The 26762-nt window shown below is 52.8% G+C and overlaps 2 protein-coding genes across 6 annotated transcripts in view; one reads left to right on the forward strand and one right to left on the reverse strand.

The window, feature by feature from the left end:
* Positions 1-1197: 1197 nt before the first annotated feature.
* TMEM80 (transmembrane protein 80) lies at positions 1198-7158 on the reverse strand. Of its 2 annotated transcripts, none has more exons than XM_020286433.2 (5): positions 7074-7158; positions 4715-4734; positions 3893-3986; positions 3711-3803; positions 1198-2201 (listed from the first exon to the last, which is right to left on the reverse strand). In XM_020286433.2, the coding sequence occupies exons 1-5, from the start codon at positions 7090-7092 to the stop codon at positions 1996-1998; spliced, it is 432 nt and encodes a 143-aa protein (XP_020142022.1). In that variant the 5' UTR covers positions 7093-7158; the 3' UTR covers positions 1198-1995. The 2 variants fall into 2 exon arrangements, with proteins under 2 accessions (XP_020142022.1, XP_075857724.1); XM_076001609.1 differs by lacking the exon at positions 7074-7158 and adding an exon at positions 6622-7042.
* The window catches only part of DEAF1 (DEAF1 transcription factor), a 43517-nt gene continuing 23843 nt past the window's right edge, over positions 7089-26762 (forward strand). The window contains exons 1-7 of one of the 4 annotated variants that reach the window (XM_012769495.3): positions 7089-8226; positions 10752-10849; positions 14101-14230; positions 14536-14682; positions 15214-15353; positions 15985-16050; positions 25818-25944. In XM_012769495.3, the coding sequence (XP_012624949.1) occupies positions 7938-8226; positions 10752-10849; positions 14101-14230; positions 14536-14682; positions 15214-15353; positions 15985-16050; positions 25818-25944 (997 nt within the window). In that variant the 5' untranslated portion in view covers positions 7089-7937. The remainder of the gene's footprint in view (positions 8227-10751; positions 10850-14100; positions 14231-14535; positions 14683-15213; positions 15354-15984; positions 16051-25817; positions 25945-26762) is intronic. The other 3 variants (XM_012769493.3, XM_012769494.3, XM_012769492.3) reach the window with 3 other exon arrangements.

Raw genomic sequence — 26762 nt, forward strand, 5'->3', positions numbered from 1 at the left:
TGTTTCTGGGGTGGGGACAGAGGAAATGGGTGCAGCCCAGAAGGCAGGGTCCCGGGGCTGTGGTCCTGGGAGGGCAAGGCTGTGGCCTGTTTGCCCTGGGCTGGCATGCAGCACTTCCTGGGGAGCCGCTCCGGCAAGGAAGGCACTCCACCCCGGAGGGCCACCTTCCCTGCCTGAAGTCCAGGCGTGGCAGGTGAGCCCAGTGGTGGCAGGAAGTGGCCCTCAACTCCAGACCCAGCGGCTGCCGGAGCCCGGGCAAGGCCTGGCTTCCCGGTTGGCCTTTAGGGCTGATCTCACAGAACCACTGTCATCCTGCTCCACACAGGACTCTGCCCCACCCGGGGCTCAGGAGCAAGCACTCCCACTGTGCTCTGCACCGGGACGCGAAGGTGCACACACCTGAGCCGTCAGCCTTCCTGGAGGCAGAGCTGGGGATGGCCAAAGGTGGGAGTCGAGCACCAGAGAGAACAGCTGGGCTGGGCGCCTGCAACCCTAAACCCGCACCTGCGGTCCGATCTTTGAGTACAGCGCCTGTCCTCAAGGAGGTACGTGGCCATTGTCTGCTGTCGCACCTGTCCCCTGAGAACAGGTGACCACTGTCTCCAAGCAGCCAGCCCAATCGGGGGTGTCAAGGGCCCGCAGCCCAGACCCATTAACCATGAGGGCATCAGGCCTCCCGCCAGCCGGCAGAGGCCCCGCCGTGGTCTGCAGGGTCAGCGGGCTGAGTCCCGCCCGCCCTCCCAGAGTCCAGGCAATGAGGGCCCAGGGCCCGGGGCCACCGGTGAGGAGGGCGGCCTGAGGTGCTGTGGAGCACCAACCCTTCCCACACTGGCGCTGGCGTGTGGGGCTCTGTGGCACGGGCACAAGTGGCAGGGACGCAGGACTTTGAGGTCGCCCTGCTGTTCACTGTGGCCTCTGGGGAACACAGGCAGGTCAAAAGAAGTTAGTGCAGGAGAAGTCCTGCACTCCCACTGCTCCCCCACAGCAGGATGGGCAGGGAAGGCCGTCAGGGGTGCAGCTGCTGCGGCCGCCCCTGCCTGAGGTGGCCCCGGTGGGGGCCCCGGATGGCCTGGCAGCCCCCCACCCTTGGTGGCCTGCAGAGGGGCAGGTGAGTGGCCAGCAAGAGTGGGGCGTGCCCTCTTGTATCCAGGGCGCACCCTGGGGGAGGCAGGTGGCCATCGTTAGGGAAATTCAGTGAGGCACAAAGATTTCTTTATTGAAGCAATGCGGTGATGAGAAAATACCTACACAACCGAACACGGTTATTCCAGACATAGAAAACAAACAGAAATAAATGAGGGAAAACTGCTATGAAATAACAGCTCAGATACTGTCTGAGGAGCGTTTATGGTCAATCTGGAAATGGGGGGAAAAAGTCACAAGAGACAGAATTCATTTAGCGCAAGTGCAAATGCTGCTCGAGTTTTAGCGGACTGGGCTCCCAGAGTTCAAGCAGGAGCTGAGCGCCCCAGTCCAGTGCTCCACTCTGCCTCCTGCTGAGGGGGAAAAAAATTGCTCCAAACGCCAGAGCAACTGCTTGTTGGCATTTATTTCCCTTTGGAAACCAGAGTGCTGGGTTGCACCACGGCTGCCAGCCGGTGGCGCTGAGGGGCCCCCAACGCAAGGCCCACCTGCCTGCAGCTCCGGCCGACGTCCTGGTGGAGGCCTGGCCTCGCTCGCAGGAATGCGAGGGAGGGGGACACGTGGCCCTGGGGGCCTCCTTTCTCAAGGGCTCCGTGCTCCCTCTCGGCCCCGGGTCAGTGGGGTCTGGGCTGCTGGAGACACCCCGGCTCGGGCCAGGCGCGCTGGGGTCCACCTCCAAGGCTGCCCAGGGCGGTCCCGGACCCCTCCTCCCTGCTGGGCCCCCAGCAGCCTGTCCTGCCCTCACCCCTGCCACAATCGATAGGCGAGCCCATCCGAAAGCACCTAAGGGTAGGGAAGGTGCTCCTCCCGCCCAGCAACCGGGCCGGCGAGGGCCGGCGATCCGGCCGGAGTCTACCTGACGAAGGCAGCGATGGCAACCACCTGCAGGACGGCCTCCAGACCGTGCAGCGCCAGCAGCGCCGCGCTGAGGGCCGAGTCCGCCCACAGCACCAGGGTCTGCCAGAGCAGGAAGTGGGCAGAGAGGAGGGCGGTGCCCACGGTGAGAGCCAGGCTGGCGGCCAGCGGCCCCTCGGCCTCCGTCAGGTTGCCCCTGGTGCCTGCAGAGCGGAGCGGAGCGGCAGGTGAGGCGGGGGCTGCGGGACGCTCCTGAGACCCACTGCCCGCGGGCACCAGTGCGCCCCTGCTGAGGACCCGCCCGAGCTCATTAGCCCACGTCCCGTCGGGGCTGAGGGAGAAAGAGCCCACTGTGGCCACCACCCCGGACTCGGAGGTGACAGGAAGCAAAGCGCGCAGCAGGGTAGAGTCCCCCTTCGGGAAGCGCCCGCGCAGCCCCACGCCACAGGTGGGCCCCAGTCTCCGGCCAGCTGTGCTGGTGGGGAGAGTTTGGTTTCGAAAACGATGCAAGTGCATCTGCCACCTTTCCCTAATTCCAAGTGGAACTGAAGGGATTCCTGTTTAAAACTTCCAAAAATATTTTACCCTGGGCTAATGCCAGCTCTGGAAAATTTCATGAATACTTATAAAAAGGAAAACTGCATATTTAACAGATGGGTCAGTCACCAGCTGACCCCAGGTGCCCTGAGAGCCTGCAGTGTGCTCAAGGGGGGGTCCCCTGTGGCCCCAACAGGGCCCTGCAGGGCCAGGCTACACTGCCACGGCCCCCTGGAGCAGGCCTGCAGCCCCCCAGGGATCTGGCCGAGACCGAGTCTGCCCAGCAACAGCACGTGCACCTCCTGGCAGAGCCAGCTGGGGGTGGGGGGCTGCGGTTCCAGCACCTCGGCCCCGACACTGAGGGCCTGGGTGCCCCTCCGCAGGATGGGTGGCTGAGCAAGCCTGTGTCCACCCACACAGTGCGGTCCAGGTCTGATAACAGGAGGGCAGGGGCCCAGCTTCCCCGTGTGCCTCAGTTTCCTTGCAGTGTGTGCGCGTGTGCCAAGGCACTGTGCCTAAGAGCCTGGCGGGCCCAGTGCTCCGGAAGTGCCAGCTGTCTGGCAATGTGCGAGGTAGGATCCTGCTCGACCAATACATGTGCTGTGTCCGTCAGCTGTGACCGTGGACCCAGAAGGGCAGAGGCACTGGTCTCTGGGCCACACTGGCCCTAGCGGTGAGCTCTGGGGCGGGGAATTTTAAAGGTTCACTTCTGCACCCCGCATCTTGTACGAAAGCTGTTACAGAGAGGGCAGTTGGCTGAGACAGGGCGCGTGAAGTGGCTGCAGGCTTGGGGCTCCGGGAGCAGGACGGGGGAGGCTGGGCGGCCCCCACCCCTCCAGGCTCCCTGCCCTGAGAGGGACCTGACAGACCCTCTGTCTTTCTCCTCAGACGGCTGAGGCCACCAGGAAAGGAAGGGGGTGCAGGTGAACATTCCGGGCTCCTGGTTTGACGGTCGGGCTGGATTTCTGACTCCGGCGCCGTCTTGGGCAAGCTTCTCAATAAAGGACTGATACTTACCGGTGCCATAAGGCGAGCCCGCCGAGCAAGTGGGGAAGCACTTTGGATGAAAATATCTCTAAGAACCGTATTATAGAATGATTAATATTTAAAGGTCCAGCACCTTTATGAGAGCAGCTGTTATCACAGGTACTTTGTGGTCTCCACACTCAACTCACCCAAGTGTAACCGAATTCCTTCCAGAATCCCCATGAGAAACAGCAGGGTCAGGTCGAGAGCCAGGTAGGCGGGAGGGTAGCTGAACACCTGACCTGACAGGCAAGGGGCACACCAGAACACGGTTACCCGAGGCGGCCACCAACGCGAGACCCCTCCAACGCGCCTCTAGTTCGTGACTTACTTTTATATACAATCATCAGGAGTGTGGCCAGGAAATAAAGGGCGTAGTACATTCCACTGAGATAAAACAGCATTTGAAGAGGAACCGAAGAGAGCTGGTCACTGGTTAAGGATTCTCAAGGCCAACAGACTTGGGAGCACCCTCCCACGTGGCTGAGCGAGAGAGGCCGGTTCTGCCATCTCTTCCGTAGCCACAAACATGCAGGACTGGTTTGGGCTCCGGCAGATGGGCACCCACAGGTGGCCATGGAGACCCGGCCACTGGCTCCTTGCCTACGTGGGTCTCCCATTCTGGGCCCACTGCTGGCCGGGCCCCCAGTGAGACCACTGCCACCCCCCCTGCGTCCCCGACAGTGGTCTGAGCACTGCACCCCCAGTCCTCGCTGACCGCAGGCAAGACTAGCCGGAGGACAGCTGGCCCCCATTACAAGTTAGAGAGATAAAAGGACTTTTTTTCATCTTCTTCAGAGAAAACATATCCCTGTCTGGGGGCACTTAAATATCCACTAGGAATTTCCTAAGCTTTGTATACTTTGTTTATGCTGAAATGAGTCTGTGGTCATTCAAGGTGAAGGGCTGTCATCTTCCTGCCACGGGTTGGTTGGGGTGGAGGCAGGTGACTGTCCCCCTGGGGTGCTGGACAGTCTGCAGAGCTTAGACGGTGATGATGGAGACAGCATTCCCCGTTCAGAAACATCGTTTCAGCCCTAAATCTCTCCCTCTTAAAAGCAGAAGTACTAGACAACTTATGCAAACGGTGGGGGTGAGTGGAGAGCCCACCGCAGGGGTGCTGTCCTGGAGAGGGGACGTAGCAGCAGGATACCACCATGGCAGAGCCTCCCCCTGGAAGAGAAAGAGTCATCAGTGAGGCCCAAATCCCAACAGGATACTTTCCTGGGCCTTGCTCAATATCGATAGGAACCATCCCATTTCATTCTCCTTCCATCTCATCTTTTTTTTTTTTTTTTTTTTGAGACAGAGTCTCACTCTGTTGTCTGGGCTAGAGTGAGTGCCATGGCGTCAGCCTAGCTCACAGCAACCTCAAACTCCTGGGCTCAAGCGATCCTCCTGCCTCAGCCTCCCGAGTAGCTGGGACTACAGGCATGTGCCACCATGCCCTGCTAATTTTTTCTATATATTTTTAGTTGGCCATTTCTATTTTTAGTAGAGATGGGGGTCTGCCTCTTGCTCAGGTTGGTTTCGAACTTCTGACCTTGAGCAATCCTCCCGCCTCAGCCTCCCAGAGTGCTAGGATTACAGGCGTGAGCCACCGCGCCCGGCCTGATCTCATCTTTAATAAAGCAGCGTTTGTGGTGGGCCTATGTCCAGCCCTTCAGGGAGGAGATGACAATCTCTGAGTCCCAGAGCAGGCACCTGGGGGCACAGCATGCTGTGACGAGAAGCCTCCATCTTGCCGAGGCCACGTGAGACCCATGCCTCCCTCAGGAGAAATACCCCAAATCTACCCAAACGGCAGCTTTCCTCATCGTCTGTGGTTTCCGAATATTTGCCACACATAATATAATGAGATGAAAACCTTTTCTGGTTTGGGTTATAACAAGTCTTTTTTTCATAATTGATAACAAGACATTTGCTTTCCTCTGGAATTTTGTTCATTGCCCCAAATAGCCCTGCAAAAATAAGGATTTTCTAAGCCAGCAGTCCAATCTTTCTTCGTCGGGTGATCTCTAGAACGACCTCCTCGCACCCCCACTGCAGGTATCAATTTTCCCCAATCCTGAGATGACAGGAAGCCGAGGAGTGAGCGGAACCTCCTTCCTCACGTCTGCTTCCGAGGTTTCGTGCTTGAAGATTCCACTGACCCGCCTTGAGTGGAACATGCCTGGGTCAGATTGCCTGTCTGAGAAGAGGTTCACGGCAGTTGCACATCTGTGACGTGTACACTTCTCTACATGCATAAATACACCTATATAAATCTAGAGTTGGGCAAAAAACCTCCCCTAAAAGGAGCCTGAGCTCTGTTGCTGGGCAGCCAGCCCGACCGCAACCTGAACAGCCTCTCTGTTCCTTTTCCTCTTTAGTCTCAGGGAAGGCAGGAAAGACACTCTCAGGCTCGGTTGAGTTTTTGTGGGTGACCCCACGACTTCTCGGGCAGATTTGGGGCCTTCTGCGCCAGAGTCTGCAGAAGCTCACATGGGCGGGAGTTTTAAAAACGGTTAACACAGGGAATTTGCAACAGAGACACGGAACTGGGCTTCTAGAAGAGGCGGCACATGCTGGCAGCAGGAAGCCAAGGGAGGGTGAGCCAAGCCGCATCATGTTGCCTGCACGGCTCTCTCTAAACCTGATCTGTTCTTTTCCAGACCTGGGTGACTGTCCTTGCTCGAGTCAATATCATGTTAGGGGGTTTCCTCGCTTCCAATCCTTCTCCTAAAGGTCACTCCTAAGCATTTCAAATGTGCCTTCTCAATGCCCGCCGTTACACACTGAAGTTGTGGGGCTTAGGGGAAAAAAAAAAAAACCTGTTTAAAAACCTTAAGTGACATAGCATTTAAATGGCACGAAGGGCAGTTATCGTGGGACATGAGGTTCTAACCGCCCAGACCTAGAGGAGCCCATTGTCACGGGAGGATTTGCAGCACCGCTCGGCGTGTCGGGCACAAGTCACACGTGTGATTGAGAAGGCACGACTGCAACAGACGAGGTGCAGGAGGAGATCCTGTTCTGCAATAAACTTAATTCCTGCGAGACCATGACACACAAACCAACCTGACTGCCGGGACCTCCGCAGTCACGGGCTCGGCCCTGTGGAGGCCGCCGCCCGGGGCCCCCGGACAGACTCCGGCGACAAGGCCGCCTTCGCCGTGCAGGGCCGGCGGGGACGGCGAGGGGCTCTGCGCCGGCCCGGGGGGACGCCAACAGCCGACGGCTCCGGCCCCCGCCGCGCCGCGCCACTCGCGAGCCCGCGACGCGTTGTGCGGGCGACAGGCGTGGCCAGCCGGGCGCGCGTCTCGGGGCGTGAGTGAAACACCCGCCGCCGGCTCCGGGAGAACCCCGCGCCCCGCCGTCCCCGCCGCCGGGCTGGCCAATGCGGACCCGGCCGCTGCCCCTCGAAGGTGACGGCCGCACGCCCTGGGAGCGCACTGAACCCTAAACGGGGTGGGCAGCGAGGAGACGCCGCGCCCCGCGGGCCCGGCCCCTGCAGGTCCCGCAGAGCTCACCTCGCCTCGCGGCCGCCATCTTGCCAGCCCCGCCCCCTCCCTCCGGTCCGCCGCGATCCCGGCAGCCTCTCCGCCTGCGCCACTCGCGCCCCTTCGGCCATTTTCGCCTCTTCTGGCGAAGAGGTCCGACCGCGCCGCGTTTCGGGAGCGGACGTCCGAGCCGCGGCCGAGGCACGATTAGGCAGTCCGGCGGCGCTCGGGCACTTTCGGACAGGGGGAGGCGGAGAACCGAGGCTCGGGAGTTTTCGGGCTCGGGGACGTTCGGCTCAGCTCGGCTCGGCCTCGGGCCGACTCGGCTGTCGCCGGCAGCGGGGGTGGACGAAGCCTGTGGCGCAAGGCCCTCTTTTACGGGACCAAACTGTGTCGAGAGTCTGCCCAGAGCCGGTCAGCCCTGTCGGCCGGGGATGACAGCTGGTTCGTCTTCATAGGCAGTGAAGAGGGCCTGGGTCGAGCTGCTCGGAAATCCTCGTGTGGCCTCGACTCATTCGGACTGACTCGGCTCTTTACTTCGGGTAGCTTCGACCCTCCTCGGTTCCGAACTCTTGGCCTCGGTTCAGCCCGGGTCGGTCCGGCTGGGCTCGGCTTGGCTCGGCGGCTTTGTGCAGGTTCGGCCCTGCTCGGGCGGCCTCGGCTGGGCTCGGCTCTGCTCGGCGGGAGGCCTCGGCTGTGCTCGGCTCCACTCTGCGGGAGGCCTCGGCTGGGCTCGGCTCAGTGCCCGGCTGCCGCTTCGGCCTCTGCTCGGGCGGCGGCTTCGGGCGGGCTCGGCCCGGCTCGGGCGGCCTCTTCGGGCCCCGCTTCGGGCTGGGCGCCCGGCGCTTCGGGCGGCCCCGGACGGCGCCTTCGGGCTGGCTCGGCGGAGTCCGGATGGAGGACTCGGACTCGGCGGCAAAGCAGCTGGGCCTGGCTGAGGCAGCAGCGGTGGCGGCCGCGGCCGCTGTGGCGGCGGCGGCCGCGGCCGCGGCGGGAGGCGAGACGGAGGAGCCGGTTCTGAGCAGGGACGAGGAATCTGAGGAGGACGCGGACTCGGAGGCGGAGCGCGAGACGCGGCGGGTCACGGCCGTGGCGGTGATGGCGGCCGAGCCCGGGCACATGGACATGGGCGCCGAGGCCCTGCCTGGCCCCGACGAGGCCGCCGCCGCCGCCGCCTTCGCAGGCAAGTGCGCCCGCGCGCCGCCGGCCTCCGCCTCTCCGGTCCCCGCGCACCTGCCCCGCAGGCCCGGCCGCCTACCTGGCCCGCGCACCTGGCCCGCGCACCTGCCCCGCAGGTCCGGCGCCCCACCTGGCCCGCGCTGGTCCTGCCCTGCCCACACCTGCTCCTGAGCTCCTTTTCCTTGGGCCGGCCTCGCCTTGCCCTGCTCTTCACTGGGTACCCTTCTAGAACCTTCTCGACACCTGTCTCCTGCCCTGCCTGTCCTCCCTTGGTCCATCCTGGGTGCAGATGGCATAGGAGGGTCAGACGTGGACCCCGTCCCGGAGGAGCCCGAAGGCGGGCGGACGTGTGTGGTCACCAGGAACGGCCCCAGTGCCGAGGGCCAGGTCAGGCATGACCTGAGTGCAGGGGGCAAGAGCGTCCTCACCTGGCCTGGCCGGAGGTCAGCTCGGCTTTGCAGTGGCCCAGGTAGGGCCGGTGTCATGGGCTAGAAGACACCCACACGGCCTCCCCTCCGGGAGTGCACCCTTCCTCTTGCCTTTTCCTTTAGGGTCCTTCCCTTCCCTCCTGCTGCTCCTGTCAAACTCCCTTCCAAGGGGACATGGGGGAGCCACCGCTGCGTTGCTGGCCCACGTTTTTGTCTGTGCTGCTCATAGTTCCTTGCCACACAGCATCCTCATTCTCAGGTTTCATAACATACGGAGCCAACTCGGGCGTGCCCTCAAATGCCTTGTAGGGTGGCGCCTCCCCAGACTGCCCTCCTGCAGTCATCCGCGTCCCAGCTCACGGGTCAGTGGGAGTGGAGACCGCCCACGTGTTGGACTCCCTTCCCAACTGGAGCTCCTCAGTGTCCCTCGAGGACTCGGGGTTGAGTCTTCACACGCTTGGAAGAGCATCATTTCCCCATCTCGTTGCATCATAAGGCGCTTTTCTCATGAGGAGCTTTGCAGGTTTTGGAACCGGACTCTGGTCCTGGTGTGCCGAGTTCACGGGAGCTGTTGCGTGTCCACTCTGGGTGTTTGTTCAGCCACACCCAGGCTGGATGGGGAGTCCAGCAGCCCAGGTTCTGCCCCGGCCCAGGGGCTCTGGTCAGATGAGCTGCTCGCAAAAGCGAGGGAAGGTTTTCTTTGCTAACTCTGGTTTGACATTGTGATTTGGAGAAATAAGGTTTTACTTCAGGCTTTTGTGCTTTTTGAACATAATTTTCTGAATGCGTAAAAGAAATACGATGCTATTCCTCATGACTTAACAGGAATGACTTTGTTTCTTTTGCAAAATTTTATACTTATGTTTTGATGTGTTAAAACATTTCAATATTTTTTTTTTATTATGAGTTGCTGAAGTCAAGTAATTTCCAGGTTTAAGTAACTCAACAGGACATGCTGCCTGCCTGGGGCCACCTGTGGCAGATGTCTGCCTGAGCTGTCTTTGGACTTGTGTTCAGATGGTGGCTGGCTGGCCTGCCTGCTGGCGTTGTCCTGCTGAGAGGCAAGGATGAGTTAGCTGTGCTCCCAGTGTGGTCTGGCAGTGGAGACAGCCAGTGAACAGGTAGTTTTGGTATTGTTTGGTGATTGCCAGGTTAATGGTACGGGCAGCCAGTGTCAGCTGAGCACCTGCTGTGCAACAGAGATTGCCTTGGGCATGGGACATTCTGGAATGCTGGGTGACAGAAGGGGGCCACTTGCATCAAGGAAAGGCTTTGCAGAGCCAGAGGGAGGGGTGCCTGTGTGCAGCCCTGTGAGTATCGTAGGGGGTAGGTCGGGGCAGCACCCAAGGGTACAGGCAGGTTGGATGTGCTTTTTAGAAGGAGGAGGAGCTGGGGAAGGGGTTGCAGACCCTGGGCGGCAGCAGTGAGCATGAGACCACAGTCGCCTAATACTAGTGGCCAGACCCCACAGTGGAGGGACCCTGGAGGAGGTGAGGCAGGATTTGAGCCTGCCCTGTGTGGACTGCACAGGTGAGTCCAGGAGGTGTCCCCACCTGGGAGGAGGCTGAGGGCGGGAACTCTGTAGGTACGGGGCACGTCCGACCTGGGGACCGGTGGTAGTGGTAGTTTCCTAGAGCCGTGGCTGGCTCTGGCTCCTGGGGTGCAGTTTCATTGTGAGCAGTTTTTATTGTCCATAGAGGCTTTATTGGGGAAGAACAGATTTCTTCTCTTTTTCCTGGAAGAACCAGACAACTTCCAGGTGTCCTCAAACTATGGCCCGAGGGCCACATGCAGGTGTTTTTGCCCGTTTGTTTTTTTACTTCAAAATAAGATGTGTGCAGTGTGCATAGGAATTTGTTCACAGTTTTTTTTTTTTTTTTAAACTATAGTCTGGCCCTCCAACGGTCTGAGGGACAGTGAACTGGCCCCCTGTTTTAAAAGTTTGAGGACCCCTGACTTAGACTGTGGGCTAGAACATTGGTTGTTGGTTTTCATAAAAGCTGAGTGGCAATTGCTGTGTGTCAGGCACCCAAGCAAGGTTGTCTGCTCAGTTTGTGCTCTGGCTTTCATCGCTCGTTAAGTGAGGTCCCTTCTGTTGCAGAGGTGACCACAGTGACCGTGGCCAATGTGGGGGCCTCTGCAGACAATGTCTTCACAACGTCGGTGGCAAACGCGGCGTCGATCTCAGGACATGTTCTGGTAAGTGCTCTGAGGGGTGTAGCTGGCGCCAAGCCTTGGGCTTTGCGGAGACTCCTCCAGGACTCAGTCCGCGGTGAGGGCGCCTGCTCTGTTTTGCAAGCCATGAGGGGCGCACGTGGCTCCTTCTGCGAGCAGGAGCCTCAGGGCTGTGCTGGCCGGTGAGAAATGAATGAGGGCTGAGGAAGAGCCGCCCGTGGAAAGCTGGGCGAGGAGTTCTGATTTGAGCTGAGGCGTCTTTTCCTCACTTGACTTCTTCGACAAGGAAAGTGCATGCTGAACGTGGCTCCTGTGAAGTGAGGAAGACGTGGGAGAACTGGAAAGAGCCTTCCGAGCCGTGTGGACAGAGACATCCGCCCCAGAGGGCTTTGCAGCCTGCGTCCGGGCCTGGAACCCCCAGCTTGTGGTTGAGTCCCGGCTGCTCTGGGCCCGGAGTTCAGCTTCTGCCAGTAGCCAGAGATGTCTGCTCTCCTTACGCTCACGGCTCCAGGCACATCTGAGAGAACCGCTGCGTTTGCCTCCCGGAATTCTGTTCTTGTGGCATTGTGGCACTTACAGTCCAGTCTCCCGGGAGAGTTCATTCTGCACACCGTATGGCTGTCCTCCTAAAGAAAACTGCTGCTGGGCACGGTAGCTCACACCTGCAATCCCAGTGAGCTCTAGGAGGCAGAGGTGGGAAGAGCTCTTGAAGTCAGGAGTTTGAGAGCAGTCTGAGCAATGTAGCAAGACCCTGTCTCTACAAAAAGTTAAAATAAAAAAATTAGCAGGGCATGGTGGTGCACCTATAGTCCTAGCTGTTTGGGAGGCTGAGGCAGGAGGATCGCTTGAGCCCAGGAGTTGGAGGCTGCAGTGAGCTGTGATTATAGCACTGCATTCCAGCCTGGGCGACAGAGGGAGAGCCTGACCCCACAAAACAAAAAACAAAACAAAACAAAAAAAAACAGACAAAAAAGAAAAATTGCTGAAAACCATTCACGCCCACATTCAGAACCCCTCCATGAGATGTTGTTTCAGCCTGTTCTATATTTTATGTTTTGTGTGTGAGGCTTCAGTGATTCTGGGATGTCCCTCAGCCAGGGCAGGCAGCCTTGTTCCCTGCCAGGTAGCAGGTTCTGCGGGCGAGGGGGGTGCGGTCTCCCGAAAGGGGTTCCCTGCAACTGTTTCCGCCTGTTGGTGGCAGCAGTCTTCTCAGCCTTGCTCACAGGCGTCCGTGTCTTCCCACTCCCCCTCACAAGCACAGCCCTTTGTGTTTCTGGCTGGTGCGAGTGCAGTGGTATTTACAACCAGTTGATCACTTTTTTGTTTATTTATTTTTTAGACCGGTGTACAGATTGAGATGTTGCTAACAGCAGTTGTTGCTGGGTGTTGGGAATATGGGCACTTTTTGATTCTTAAATGAACACAAATATCCTTTCTCCAGTAGAGAGCTGCAGGTCTTCAGTGACTCAGACACAGCTGTATGGACCCCTTCTTGATGCATTGGCCCTCAGGCCTCTATGAGCCCAGACGCCATGCTTAATGTCTGTTCAAGTACCCTGGTTTTTGTTTTTCTTTATGAGACAGGGTCTCGCTCTGTCACCTAGGCTGGAGTGCAGTGGTGTGATCACAGCTCACTGCAACCTCAAACTCCTGGCCTTAAGTGGTCCTCCTGCCTCAGCCTCCCACAGTGTTGGGATTACAGATGTGAGCCATTGTGCCTTGCCCTAGGGCCCTGATTTGATGGTGACACTTTCAGATGTAAGAAAAGGTTGCTTCCTCGTTTTGCCTCAATTGGTTTTGTACTCTTACGATGAAAACATTAGAGCATCCCAGAATGTCGGCTCTGGATAAGGGCCCTGGAGGTCTCTGGTCTGCCCATGGCTGGCTGAACAGAGTCTTCTTTTGTTTTTTGGTTCTAGGCTACTGTTCTAGGTTAACTATGAACTGAGTCTTGATGCCACAGTTTGTTGGGTGACTTGGCTGGGTGGGCACAAAAACTCTGGCAGCGCCGGGCGTGGTGGCTCACACCTATAATCCTAGCACTCTGGGAGGCCGAGGCGGGCGGATTGCTTGAGGTCAGGAGTTCGAAACCAGCCTGAGACCCCATCTCTACTATAAATAGAAATAAATTAATTGGCCAACTAATATATATAGAAAAATCAGCCGGGCATGGTGGCGCATGCCTATAGTCCCAGCTACTCGGGGAGGCTGAGGCAGCAGGATCGCTTGAGCCCAGGAGTTTGAGGTTGCTGTGAGCTAGGCTGACGCCACGGCACTCGCTCTAGCCTGGGCAACAGAGTGAGACTCTGTCTCAAAAATAAATAAATAAATAAATAAAAATAAAAAAGAACTCTGGCAGGCTGTGGAGGGGTCTGTGCAGCTTAAGGAGCAAGTTTGGGCTGGCATAGGGGAAGTACCGGGCAGTCGTGGCAGCGTTCAGCCGGTGTGGACTTGTGGCTGAGGAGGCCCTGGGCTGGGCGTCTGGAGGGAGCCCAGCGTGGAGCGCGGCATGAGAGGGAGCCTGCGCCAGGCTGTGCTGTGGGGGTCAGTGTGGTTCTTGGAAGCCTCTCTTAAGACCTGTGACCTTGTGGGTGCTGATCAGGTAGAAGTGAGGGTGTTTCCTACTCGTAGGGTGTGTTTGTGCAGCATGTTTCTTCTTTGACTCCGACAAATGATTGGAACCATTTTTCTCAGCACCACCCAGACTTAGGCGCTGGCTTTTCTTGTTCTTGGCTCTGTTTTTTTTTTGTTGTTGTTTTTTTGGTTTTTTTTTTTTTTGGAGACAGAGTATCACTTTGTTGCCCAGGTTAGAGTGAGTGCCGTGGCGTCAGCCTAATTCACAGCAACCTCAATCTCCAGGGCTCAAGCGATCCTACTGCCCCAGTCTCCCGAGTAGCTGGGACTACAGGCATGCGCCACCATGCTCGGCTAATTTTTTCTATATATATTTTTAGTTGGTCAATTAATTTCTTTCTATTTTTAGTAGAGACGGGGTCTCGCTCAGGCTGGTTTCGAATTCCCGACCTTGAGCAATCCACCTGCCTCGGCCTCCCAGAGAGCTAGGATTACAGGCGTGAGCCACCGCGCCCGGTCCTTGGCTCTGTTTTTTAAGTCTTTTAGAGACATCTTTGGAGAAGATACAGGATCTTGGGTGAACATCCCCTTCTTGGTGACGAATAGGCAGACCTTGTGGCTGTGGGGACACATCAGCTAGGCTATGTGACGTGCCTTGGGGTGGCCCTGGGAGGTGGCTTAATGGGTGTTCTCTCTTGCAGTCTGGTAGAACGGCCCTTCAGATCGGGGACAGCCTGAACACGGAGAAAGCCACGCTGATTGTCGTGCACACAGATGGGAGCATCGTGGAGACCACTGGGCTGAAGGGCCCCGCGGCTCCTCTCACCCCAGGTAAGGTGGCACCTACGCCCCAGTCCTCAGAGCAAAACACGTCCTAGAGGATCTAGAATGTATTCTGGAGATTTAGTTATTTGTTTATGTTTGTGGTAAATTTAGAATATTAACTGTTAATAGATTTAAGGAGAAAAAGTGGATTTCTCCAGGCTGAGAAAAAATGATTCCACAGTGGAAAAAGACGGTGCTGCTGCCCGGGGCCGTCGGAGCAGCTCGGAGACCCGCCGTTAGACAGCTGAGTGTGTGGTGCTTCCTGGTGACCTGCAGTGTCTCTTACCTGCAAAATACTTTCTCTGCCCAAGGTCCTCAGTCTCCTCCACCTCCTCTAGCTCCTGGCCAAGAGAAAGGTGGAACCAAATACAACTGGGACCCCTCCGTGTACGACAGCGAGCTGCCCGTGCGGTGCCGGAACATCAGCGGCACTCTGTACAAGAGCAGGCTCGGCTCAGGTGAGGGCGGGCCGGCCGCACCCAGGCCACTGTGGCTTGGGGCTTAAAGATTCTATTCCTTTTTGTAGCCCCACACGATAAATTTGGGGCAAAGGGAAATGATGGTGATGGCACTTAAAACTAGGTAGGAAGACAGACGCAGCAGGTGAGGCCCAGTCCCCGTGAACTGGGGCTGGGCAGGGAGAGGCATGGGGTGGGGACGGCCTGAGCACGTTGGGGTAAACTGAGACCCCATCGTGCCCCACAGGACAGAAGTGGCAGACAGATAGGGCTGGAGTCTCGGGGCCAGCTTGGGACTTGACAGAGGATTCAGGAGAGGGCAGATGCTTGGTGGGCAGCATGGTGGGCTTGCAGTGACCTCAGATAGCAGGCGGAGAGGCCAGCCATGGGGTGGACGATCACACAGGCTGGGCCAGGAGCCAGAAAGGATGTGAAAAGGGGAGGAGGAAGCCAGAGGAGGGCCTGGCCTGGTGTCAGCTGGATGTGACGACAGGGGCGGTGCTTTCCCATGACGGGCCACATTCGTTTTAGGAGGCCGGGGCCGATGCATCAAGCAGGGGGAGAGCTGGTACAGCCCGACTGAGTTTGAGGCCATGGCAGGAAGGGCCAGCAGCAAGGACTGGAAGAGAAGCATCCGCTACGCAGGCAGGCCGCTGCAGTGCCTCATCCAGGTACCTGCCCCCGCGCCCCACACGCAGTGTTCTGGGCCTTGGCGCGCAGCTTTGGGGTGTCCGCACGAGCATGGGTCAGAAGGATGCGAGGACGGGCACAGACTGGGTCAGGCGGGGTGGATGGCTGGGGCCACTTACCCTGTCTGTCCTCTAGGTTCCTGGTCTTCCACTGGGGGATGGTGACAACATCGACCCCACAGGATTGTCTTGAGGGGTGCGTGAGCTCACAGTACCTGGCATGGAATAAGCACAGAAAAAGGGAATGTCCAAGACAACAAAATGAAATCACAGAAGTCAAGATAATAGCAGCTCACTTTGGGCACATGAGACCTTAGTAGGCACCTGACTCCTCTCTGTTCCAGTTTCTTCCTAATAAGGGAGGACTTCCAGTCCTTATTCCAGTTAGCTCCTTGGGTGTTGTGGAAATAATTCCTATAGAGTCTTTCACATTTTGGAAGGAAACAGGTAGGTCCTGCCACCAGTAATGGCATTGTGAACAAGAGAGGGCTCTGGAAATTATTTCACAGAATTTTTATGTGTATGAATGGCAGATAGGTGGTAAAACTAGTATTAAGTGATTCACTTTTCGAGGGCTGATTTCTAATGTATCGTGGTACTTCTTACATTTCAGGACGGGATTTTAAACCCTCACGCTGCCTCCTGCACCTGTGCCGCCTGCTGTGACGACATGACCCTAGTGAGTTGCCAGGGAGTGGGGCAGGGAGGGTGGCCGCGTGGGCCCCACAGCCCCTGCCTCTTGGTACTCTCTCTCGTCCTCCGCCCTGGAGAGACACTGTCCTTACCTCTCTCTGGGGCTGTTTTGTTCCCTGTCTCCAACATATCACCATGACGACTGATGTCTCAACTGGGGGCACGTGACTGGCCCTGAGTGGCTATTCAAAGAATATTAAAGGAAACTTTATTACATGATGGAAAGTTCTTATGTCACCATATTAACTCTAACACAGACACACACACTTCTTTCAATAGTTACAACAGGTGTGTGGTGCCATTTTATATTCTGCATTTTTAACATGTCATAAAAGTACTACTATAAACTTACTCATGTATAGAACTTGTAATGTCTTTTTAAAAATATTTCCAAGCCGGGCGCGGTGGCTCACGCCTGTAATCCTAGCACTCTGGGAGGCTGAGGCGGGCGGATTGCTCGAGCTCAGGAGTTAAAAACCAGCCTGAGCAAGAGCGAGACCCCGTCTCTACTATAAATAGAAAGAAATTAATTGGCCAACTAATATATATAGAAAATTAGCTGGGCATGGTGGCGCATGCCTGTAGTCCCAGCTACTCGGGAGGCTGAGGCAGAAGGATTGCTTGAGCCCAGGAGTTTGAGGTTGCTGTGAGCTAGGCTGACGCCACGGCACTCACTCTAGCCTGGGCAACAAGCGAGACTCTGTCTCAAAAAAAAAAAAAAAATACCTCCTGGGACCAACTGAGAAGAGAAATATAAAATAAAAAAAAAAAAAAGAAAAGAAAAAAAAATTTCCTTATTCTGAATTGTTCACTGCTTCAAAAAGAAACAAAATAATTTTCATGGGTCCCCCCCCCGTGACAAGGTCTTACTCTGTTGCCTAGCTGGAGTACAGTGGCGTTGTCATATCTCATTGCAACCTCAAACTCCTGGGCTCAAGCGATCTTCCCACCTCAGCCTTTTGAGTAGCTGGGACTGCAGGCATGCGTACTGCTATGCCCAGTTAATTTTTCTATTTTTTGTAGTGATGGATGTCTTGCTCTTGCTCAGGCTGGTCTCGAACTCCTGAGCTTGAGATATCTTCCGCCTTGGCCTCCCAGAAAATGTACTAAGAAAAGGTACTAAGTTTCAGAGCAGCGAGTCGATTTGTTGAGCCACAACCTGCTCCTTCCCCCTATCTCCCCCAGCTCCTCACAGGGAGCCACCAGTTCCCTGTGAAGGAGGCTCTGCCCCAGGTGGGTGTGGCCAGGAAAACGGGGCTCCCTCTCCCTTTAGCTCCCAGTCAAGGGAGGTGGTGTCTCTAGGGGGTACACCAGCCCTTCTCAGCCCCTCTGGCTCCAAGTTGCAGTAACTTCCAGGCCAGTGCGACTGAGGCTCTCTCAGCCCCCACGCAAATAGCAGAGGCTCTCCCTGGGCCTGGCAGGGCCAGCGCATGGGAGCCCCAACTTCCCTCACCCCAGCTCCCTCACAAGGCAGGGCGTCCATGTGTGAGAGGCAGGCGGGGAGGATCGAGGCTCCTGTAGCAGGGCTGCCGATCGCTGGCAGAGAGCACTGTTCCCACCCCACTCTGGAGCAGAAGCAGGCCATGAGAACAGAGACGCAAAGCCTAAGGGTGCTCTCAAAAATGGTGAAAATTTTGGTGGTAGGGATTAAAGGGGCAGCTCCGTTAGAGTAGGAAGCTGAACCTGCTAAACTAAGTCAGTTAGTTTGCCAGAGAACCAAGGAAAGCAGCAGCTAAGAGGAGCCCGCCTGGGGTAAGAACAAACCTCAAAGGTTTGCCTCCAGAACTGCCTTTGCAAAGAAGCCCTAATTTAATTGGCTCAGACAGTGGAGCAGTTTACGCCCCGGGGCATTGTCGGGAACAGTGGAACAGTCAGCTGGCAGTTAGTGGGCCGGACACCTGGATAAACCAACGGGGAGGCCGGGCGCGGTGGCTCACGCCTGTAATCCTAGCTCTTGGGAGGCCGAGGCGGGCGGATTGCTCAAGGTCAAGAGTTCAAAACCAGCCTGAGCAAGAGCGAGACCCCGTCTCTACTATAAATAGAAAGAAATTAATTGGCCAATTGATATATATATAAAAAAAAAAAATTAGCCGGGCATGGTGGTGCATGCCTGTAGTCCCAGCTACTCGGGAGGCTGAGGCAGAAGGATCGCTTGAGCCCAGGAGTTTGAGGTTGCTGTGAGCTAGGCTGACGCCATGGCACTCACTCTAGCCTGGACAACAAAGGGAGACTCTGTCTCAAAAAAAAAAAAAAAAAAAAAAACCAACGGGGAGAGAGAGAGACAGATGGCCAGGAGCCCTGTGAAAACCGCTGTCACCAAAGCTGCCTGTGCACCCCCAAGTCTGCGCCCTCAGGAGAGTGGCCCAGCTACACACCGCAGGGGAGGAGACTTCAGTAGCACAGTCCGGCCAAGTCCCTAGAGAAAGAAACACACAAACAACAGCAAGAAGCTGTGGAGAAAGGGGGACTCGGTGTGCACTGTTGCCACAGTTTATCACCTGTCTAATTTTTAGCAAAAAGTTATAAGACATGCAAAGAAATAGGAAAGTGTGAACCATACATAGGAAAAAATGCAGGTAACAGAAACTGCCTGTAAGAAGCCCAGGTGTTGGGTTTAGCGACAGAGGCTGTGCCATGCAGTAGAAGGGTCGGTCCTTGAGGGCTTGGTGAGGCGTTCCCTCGCAGCCCGTGGGGCCTGGGGCCTGGTTGTGGGAGGTGTCTTTCATTACTTTACCATTTTGTTCTGTTGTTATGGTCTATTCAGGTTTTTTCTTTAACAGATTATCCCAGTGCCGCCTCCTGTCCCTTGCGCTTACCCACAAAGCTGTAGGGTGGCTCTTGTCGCTACAGGAAATGTCCTTCTCTTGTTTCGGGCTGTGGTTTCTTCTTATTGCTTTACTTTGTCCCCATCTGTTTTGTGTCTCTTAGTAATTCCTAAAAATTTGATGTGTTGATGATACTCTTTCTTGTTTTTCAGCACTGTTATTCATATTCTTTTTCTCTTAATTGTTTTTAGAGACAGTGTCTTGCTCTGTCACCCATGCCGGAGTGCAGTAGCATCATCGCAGCTAACTGCAGCTTCACACTCCTGGGGTCCAGCGATCCTCCGGCCTTAGCTTCCCAAGTAGCTGGGAGGACAGGCGTGTGCCACCACACTTGGCTAATCTTTCTATTTTTTGTAGAGACAGGGTCTCGCTCTTGCTCTGGCTGGTCTCACACTCTTGGCCTTGAGATCCTCCTACCTCGGCCTCCCAGAGTGCCAGATTACAGGTGTGAGCCACTGTGCCTGGCCTGGAATTCTTTTTGAGGGTTTATCAGGGCAAAACCATGGCCCCTGCAGATGTCCATCAAGGGAGAATGGAGACTCCCCAACCCAAGGTGGGGCTATGTCTCCTCAAAGCCCCCCAGGGCTGGCTGTGTCCCCTGGTCTTTTTTTTTTTTATTTTTTTATTAGTTTTTTAATTTCAGAATATTACAAGGGTGCAAACATTTAGGTTACATATATTGCCTTTGCCTCACCCAAGTCAGAGCTACAAGTGTGCCCATCCCTCAGACAGTGTGGGCACCATACCCATTTGGTGTGAATATACCCATCCCCTCCTTCCCCTTCCAATCTGTCTGACACCTGATGAATACTGCTACCATATATGCACATAAGCATTGATCAATTAGTAACAATTTGACGGTGAGTATGTGTGGTGCTTGTTTTTCCATTCTGGTGATACTTCACTTAGTAGAATGGGCTTCAGCTCCATCCAGGATAATAACAAAATCTGTGAAAAATGATGTTGGTATTTTAACAGGGATTGCATTGAATCTGTAGATCACTTTGCGTAGTATAGACATTTTAACAATGTTGATTCTGCCCATCCATTGAGCATGGTATGGGTTTCCATGTGTTTATGTCCTCTGCTATTTCCTTCCTCAGTGTTTCGTAGTTCTCTCTATAGAAGTCTTTTGCCTCCTTAGGTAAATATATTCGTAGGTATTTTATTTTCTTTGTTGCTCTTGTCAAAGGTATTGAGTCTTTGATTTGGTTCTCAGTTTGACTGTTGTTGGCATATATGAACGCAATTGATTTGTGTACATTAGTTTTGTAACCTGAGACTGCTGAATTTGTTTATCAATTCCAGTAGTCTCATGGAAGAATATTTGGGGTTTTCTAGATGTAAGATCATATCGTCAGCAAAGAGCAATAGTTTGACCTCTTCTGCCTCCATTTGGATGTCCTTGATTTCTTTTTTTTTTTTTTTGGTAGCAAAATGCTGTTTATTTTGAGCATCTGGGTGCAGATGGGTGGAGGCCAAAAAAGGCATCTACCTGGATGTCCTTGGTTTCCTCTGTCTGATTGCTCTGGCTAGGACTTCCAGCACTATGTTGAATAGCAGTAGTGATAGTGGGCAACCTTGTCTGGTTCCAGTTCTAAGCGGGAGTGCTTTGAATTTTTTCCCATTCAGTATGATGTTGGCTGTGGGTTTGTTGTATATGGCTTTTGTATATATGCTTTGAGGCAAGTCCCATCTATGCCTATTTTGTTGAGTGTTTTTTTTTTGAGACAGAGTTTCGCTTTGTTGCCCAGGCTAGAGTGAGTGCCGTGGCATCAGCCTAGCTCACAGCAACCTCAAACTCCTAGGCTCAAGCGATCCTCCTGCCTCAGCCTCCCGAGTAGCTGGGACCACAGGCATGCACCACCACGCCTGGCTAATTTTTTCTATATATATTAGTTGGCCAATTAATTTCTTTCTATTTTTTTTTTTTTTTTTTTTTGAGACAGAGTCTCACTTTGTTGCCCAGGCTAGAGTGAGTGCCGTGGCGTCAGCCTAGCTCACAGCAACCTCAAACTCCTGGGCTCAAGTGATCCTCCTGCCTCAGCCTCCCGAGTAGCTGGGACTACAGGCATGCACCACCATGCCCGGCTAATTTTTTCTATATGTATTAGTTGGCCAATTAATTTCTTTCTATTTATAGTAGAGATGGGGTCTCACTCTTGCTCAGGTTGGTTTCGAACTCCTGAGCTCAAATGATCCGCCCACCTCGGCCTCCCAGAGAGCTAGGATTACAGGCGTGAGCCACCGCGCCCGGCCTCTTTCTATTTTTAGTAGAGACGGGATCTCGCTCTTGCTCAGGCTGGTTTCAAACTCCTGACCTCGAGTAATCCGCCTGCCTCGGCCTCCCAGAGTTCGAGTGTTCTTATCATAAAAAGGTGCTGAATTTTGTCGAATGCTTTTTCTGTGTCTGTTGAGAGGATCATATGGTCTTTGTTTTTACTTTTATTTATGTGGTGTATTACATTTATAGATTTGCGTATGTTGAACCATCCCTGCATCTCTGGGATGAAGCCTGCTTGGTTGTGATGGATTATTGTTTTGATAAGCACCTGAGTTTGGTTTGCTAGGATTTTATTGGGAATTTTTGCATCTATATTCATAAGGGATATTGGTCTGTAGTTTTCTTTGTTTGTTGAGTCCTTTCTTGATTTTGGTATCAGGGTGATGTTGGCATCGTAAAACGTGTTAGGGAGGATTCTTTTTTTTGTTTTTTACATCAGCACAGGAAGTGGATGGGGAGGATTCTTTCCTTCTCAATGTTCTGGAATAATTTCTGCAAGATAGGTATCAATTCTTCTTTGTAGGTCTGGTAAAATTCTGGTGTGAAATCATCTGGTCTGGGACTTTTTTTTTTTTTTTTTTTTTTTTTTAAGACTAGTCAAGTGCAGTAGTGAGGAGGGGGGAAAGTAGTAGAACAAGGAGTTCAATCTGTAACTGACTGTGAACAATCACTTGAGATAACTCACTACCTTCGGACCAGCCTGGGACTTTTTTTTTAAGAAGGTTTTTTATTGCTGCTTAAATTTTGGTACTTGATATTGGTTTGTTTAGGAATTCTATTTCTTCTTGATTGAGCTTAGGGAGGCTGTGTGTTTCTAAGAATTTGTCCATTTTCTCCACGTTTTCAAGTTCATGTGCATAGACATATTTATAGTATTCATAGATGATATTTTGTATTTCTGTGGTATCAGTTGTAATTTCTCCTTTTCATTCCTGATTGAGCTTATTAGAGTCCTTTCTTTTTTTTTTTTCTTTTTTTTTTTTTTGAGACAGAGTCTCCCTTTGTTGTCCAGGCTAGAGTGAGTGCCATGGCGTCAGCCTCGCTCACAGCAACCTCAAACTCCTGGGCTCGAGCGATCCTTCTGCCTCAGCCTCCCAAGTAGCTGGGACTACAGGCATGCGCCACCATGCCCGGCTAATTTTTTTTTATATATACATATCAGTTGGCCAATTAATTTCTTTCTATTTATAGTAGAGACGGGGTCTCGCTCTTGCTCAGGCTGGTTTTGAACTCCTGACCTTGAGCAATCCGCCCGCCTCGGCCTCCCAGAGAGCTAGGATTACAGGCGTGAGCCACCGCGCCCGGCCTAGAGTCCTTTCTTTTCTGCTTCTGGTTAATCTAGTGAGAGGCATGTCAATCTTGTTTATTTTTTCAAAGAAGCAACTTTTTGTTTTATTAATCTTCTGTATCATTCTTTTATTATCGATTTCATTTAGTTCTGCTCTGATTTTGGTTATTTCTTTCCTTCTGCTGAATCTGGGATTGGTTTGCTTATCCTTTTCCAGTTCTTTGAGATGATTCATGAGATTGTTGATTTGTGATCTTTCTGTCTTTTGGATGTAGGCATTTATAGCTATAAATTTTCCTCTCAGGACTGCTTTAGCTATGCTTCACAGATTTTGATAGCTTGTGTTTCCTTTATCATTTAGTTCAAACAATCTTTTGATTTCCATCTTAATTTCCTCCTTGACCAAATAATTGTTCAGCAGTAGGTTGTTTAGTTTCCATGACTTTGTGTAGAGATGAGTGTTTCTGCTGCAGTTGATTTCTAATTTTATTCCACTGTGGGCTGAGAGGATGCATGGTATAATTTCTGTTTTTTTTAATTTGTTGAGACATGTTTTGTGGCCTAGGATATGGTTAATCTTAGAGAATGTCCCATGAGCTGATAAGAAAAAATGTATATTCAGTGGTTTTTGGGTAGAATATTCTGAAATTATCTGTTAGGCCCGTGTGTTCTAGAGTTCTGTTTAAGTCCGTTGTTTCTTTGTTTATTTTCTGTTTGGAGGATCTGTCCTGTTCTGTCAGTGGGCTGTTGAAGTCCCTGGCTATTATAGTGCTGCTGTCTATCATGTTGTTTAGATCAAGTAGAATTTGCTTTATGAATCTGGGTACACTTGAGTTAGGTGCATAAATATTTAGAATTGTTAAGTCTTCTTGTTTAATTGTTCCCTTTAGCATTGTATAATGACCATTGTTGTCTTTCATTACTTTTGTTGATTTGAAAAGTTATTTTATATGAGAACTGACACACCAGCTTTTTTTTCGGGTTTCCATTTGCATGCAATATTATTTTCCATCCCTTCACCTTGACTCTGAATGCATCGTTGTGGGTTAGATGTGTTTCCTAGAGATAGATACTTGGCTTGTGCATATTTATCCATTTGGCCAGCCTGTGTCTCTTCAGTAGGCAGTTAAAGCCATTCACATTTATTGAAAGAATTGATAAATAGGGCAGATTCTGTTCATCCTGTTGAGTTGAACTTTGTTGCTTTGTTTTCTCTCTTGAGCCATTCTGGTATTTGGCCTCTGACCTTTATCTTTTGGACGATTTTACACTGGTGAGTGTTTATTGTGCTGATCTGTGTGTAATGCTGTTCTAAGTACTTCCTGGAGGGCAGGTCTTGTCTTGATGAATTCCCTCAGTCTTTGCTTGTCTGAGAAGGTCTTTATTCCTCCTTCATATAAGAAACTTACTTTTTTAGGATATGAAATTCTAGGTTGGCCATTCTGTTTGAGAAGACTGAGAATAGGGCCCCAATCCAGCTGGTTTGTAAGGTCTCAGTTGAGAAGACTGCAGTTAGTCTGATGGGTGTTCCTTTGTAGGTTACTTGCTGCTTTTGCCTTATAGCTCGTAAGAGGGCCTCTTTCATGGTTATTTTTGGTCAGTCTGATGACCATGTGTTGTGGTGTCTTCCTCTTTGCAATGAATCTCCCAGGATTTCTTTGAGCTTCTTGTACCTGGATATCTAGATTTCTAACAAGGCCAGAGAAATTTCCCTCCATTATTCCCTTAAATAGATTATCCAACCCTTGGGTATTTTCTCTTCACCCTCAGGGCTGCCTATGATTCTCACAATAGGCCTCTTCCCATAATCCCTTATTTCTTGTAGGCTTTCTTTTCTCTTATTTCTCTGCTCTATCTTTGCGTCTGACTTATTTAATTGAAAGGTGTCTTCAATCCTTGAGATTCTTTCTTTTGCTTGATCTAACCTATTCTTGGGGCTTTCTACTGTGTGTTTTTTTTTTTTTTTTTGAGACAGAGTCTCGCTTTGTTGTCCAGGCTAGAGTGAGTGCCGTGGCGTCAGCCTAGCTCACAGCAACCTCAAACTCCTGGGCTTGAGTGATCCTTCTGCCTCAGCCTCCCGAGTAGCTGGGACTACAGGCATGCGCCACCATGCCCGGCTAATTTTTTATATATATATCAGTTGGCCAATTAATTTCTTTCTATTTATAGTAGAGACGGGGTCTCGCTCTTGCTCAGGCTGGTTTTGAACTCCTGACCTTGAGCAATCCGCCCGCCTCGGCCTCCCAAGAGCTAGGATTACAGGCGTGAGCCACAGCGCCCGGCCTCTACTGTGTTTTGTAATTCCTTAAATAAATTTTTCATTTTCAGAAGTTCTGTTTGATTATTCTTTAACATTTTAATTTCTTTAGTGAATTTTTCATTAATTTCCTGCATTCTTATTGTGGTTTCTTCATGTTGGATTTCCATTTTATCTTGCGTTTCATTGAGTTCTCTTACAATCCATGTTCGAAATTCTTCATCTGTCATTTCAGTGTTTTGATTTTGGTTGGTAGCACTGCTAGAGAGCTTGTGTTCCCTTTTAGGGGTGTCCTTTCAGTCTGATTCTTCATACTTTCAGAGTTCTTTGGCTGACTTCTTCCCATATGGAGCAGCTGTTGCTTTCTACCTTTGGATTACCCCCCGTCTCCTGAGTAGCTAGGACTACAGGCATGTGCCACCATCTTCAGCTAATTCTTTTTTTATTTTGAGACAGAGTCTCACTTTGTTGCCCACGCTAGAGAGAGTGCCATGGCATCAGCCTAGCTCACAGCAACCTCATTCTCCTGGGCTCAAGCAATCCTGCTGCCTCAGCCTCCCGAGTAGCTGGGACTACAAGCATGCGCCACCATGCCCAGCTAATTTTTTCTCTATATATATTAGTTGGCCTCTTAATTTCTTTGTATTTATAGTAGAGATGGGGTCTCCCTCTTGCTCAGGGTGGTTTTGAACTCCTGACTTGGAGCAATCTGCCCGCGTCCGCCTCCAAGATTGCTAGGATTACAGGTGTGAGCCATTGCGCCCGGCCTCTTTTTTCATTTTTGTAGAGACAGGATCTCGCTATCTCTACGACCCTGCCCAGGCTGGTCTCAAACTCCTGGCCTCAAGTGATTCTTCTGCCTCCACGTCTCAGAGTGCTGGGATTATAGGCGTGAGCCACTGTGCCTGGCCCATATATTCTTTTTGAAACTATTTTTCTCTCATTTTCAGGAATTTGGGGCCTAAGTAGGGGTGGGATTTGTGAGTGAGCTTACCATCTCAGTAGTCTGGCTGGGTTACTCGTACACTTGTGGAATGAGGAGTAGGAAGCACAAACCTCTTTTCACACGAGTCCACCCAACTCTGCCTTTCTCCCACAGAGTGGCCCGGTCAGGCTCTTCGTGCCTTACAAGAGGCGCAAGAAGGAGAATGAACTGCCCACGACTCCAGTGAAGAAGGACTCCCCCAAGAACATCACGTTGCTTCCAGCTACAGCTGCCACCACCTGTGAGTAGAGCGAGGCTCTATTTCACCGAGGGGAGCTAAGTGCATTTCCCTTATCGTGTCACCACTTGGTACGTTCAACCCTGGGATTCTCTTTTCTAAGGCACATTGTGGGGCTGGAAGGATAGTCAACACCTTCTGGGCTGCGGGGTGGAGAAGGGTCCCCAGCTGAGCTCCGCCTTCCTTGCCTGGGACGTTGGTGCCAGGGGCTGTCTGCCGTATCCTCAGCTGTTTCCCAGGGCTGACGATGGCAGGTGTGTGGCACATGCAGTGGATATCTGCTGACATTGAGCCCTAGTCTCTTAGCAAGTGCTCAGAATGTGCTTCCTAACGAGAGGGGCGAGGGCTGCAGGGGCTACTGTTTGGGAGACATGCCCCGCCTGCCACCAGGCTCCTTCAGAGATGACAGCGGTCGTGACACCGTCCTGCCTGAGAGACATTGTTAGTGTTAGTGGCTTTTTAGTACTCTCCTGTTATACACAAACTGATGTAGTTGTCTGGGAAAAGGTGATTAGGGGAACGGAGAAAAAACTCTGCTTTTGTAAAGCTGTAATGGGTGGGAAGGATTTAGGGCAGGGGCGAGGCAGCTGCAGGGTTCTGTGAGGTGAGGGGCCTGGACTGCTTGCACAGTAGAGCAGGGTCTCTAACGCACCTGCTGGCTCTCTGCCGAGGCCCTGGGTGGTAAATGGAGGGAGAGTGTGGCGGCTGCAGTGTCATGCCTACTGTGCGCATGTGGCCACTTTATACCTTCGACTTTGATGGAAGTCGTCTTCTTAATTCAGATTACAGAGTATTTTTAAATCATTGAAAATTTTATTGGC

Source organism: Microcebus murinus, chromosome 4 (genome assembly GCF_040939455.1).
Source record: "Microcebus murinus isolate Inina chromosome 4, M.murinus_Inina_mat1.0, whole genome shotgun sequence".
Lineage (NCBI taxonomy): Eukaryota > Metazoa > Chordata > Mammalia > Primates > Cheirogaleidae > Microcebus > Microcebus murinus.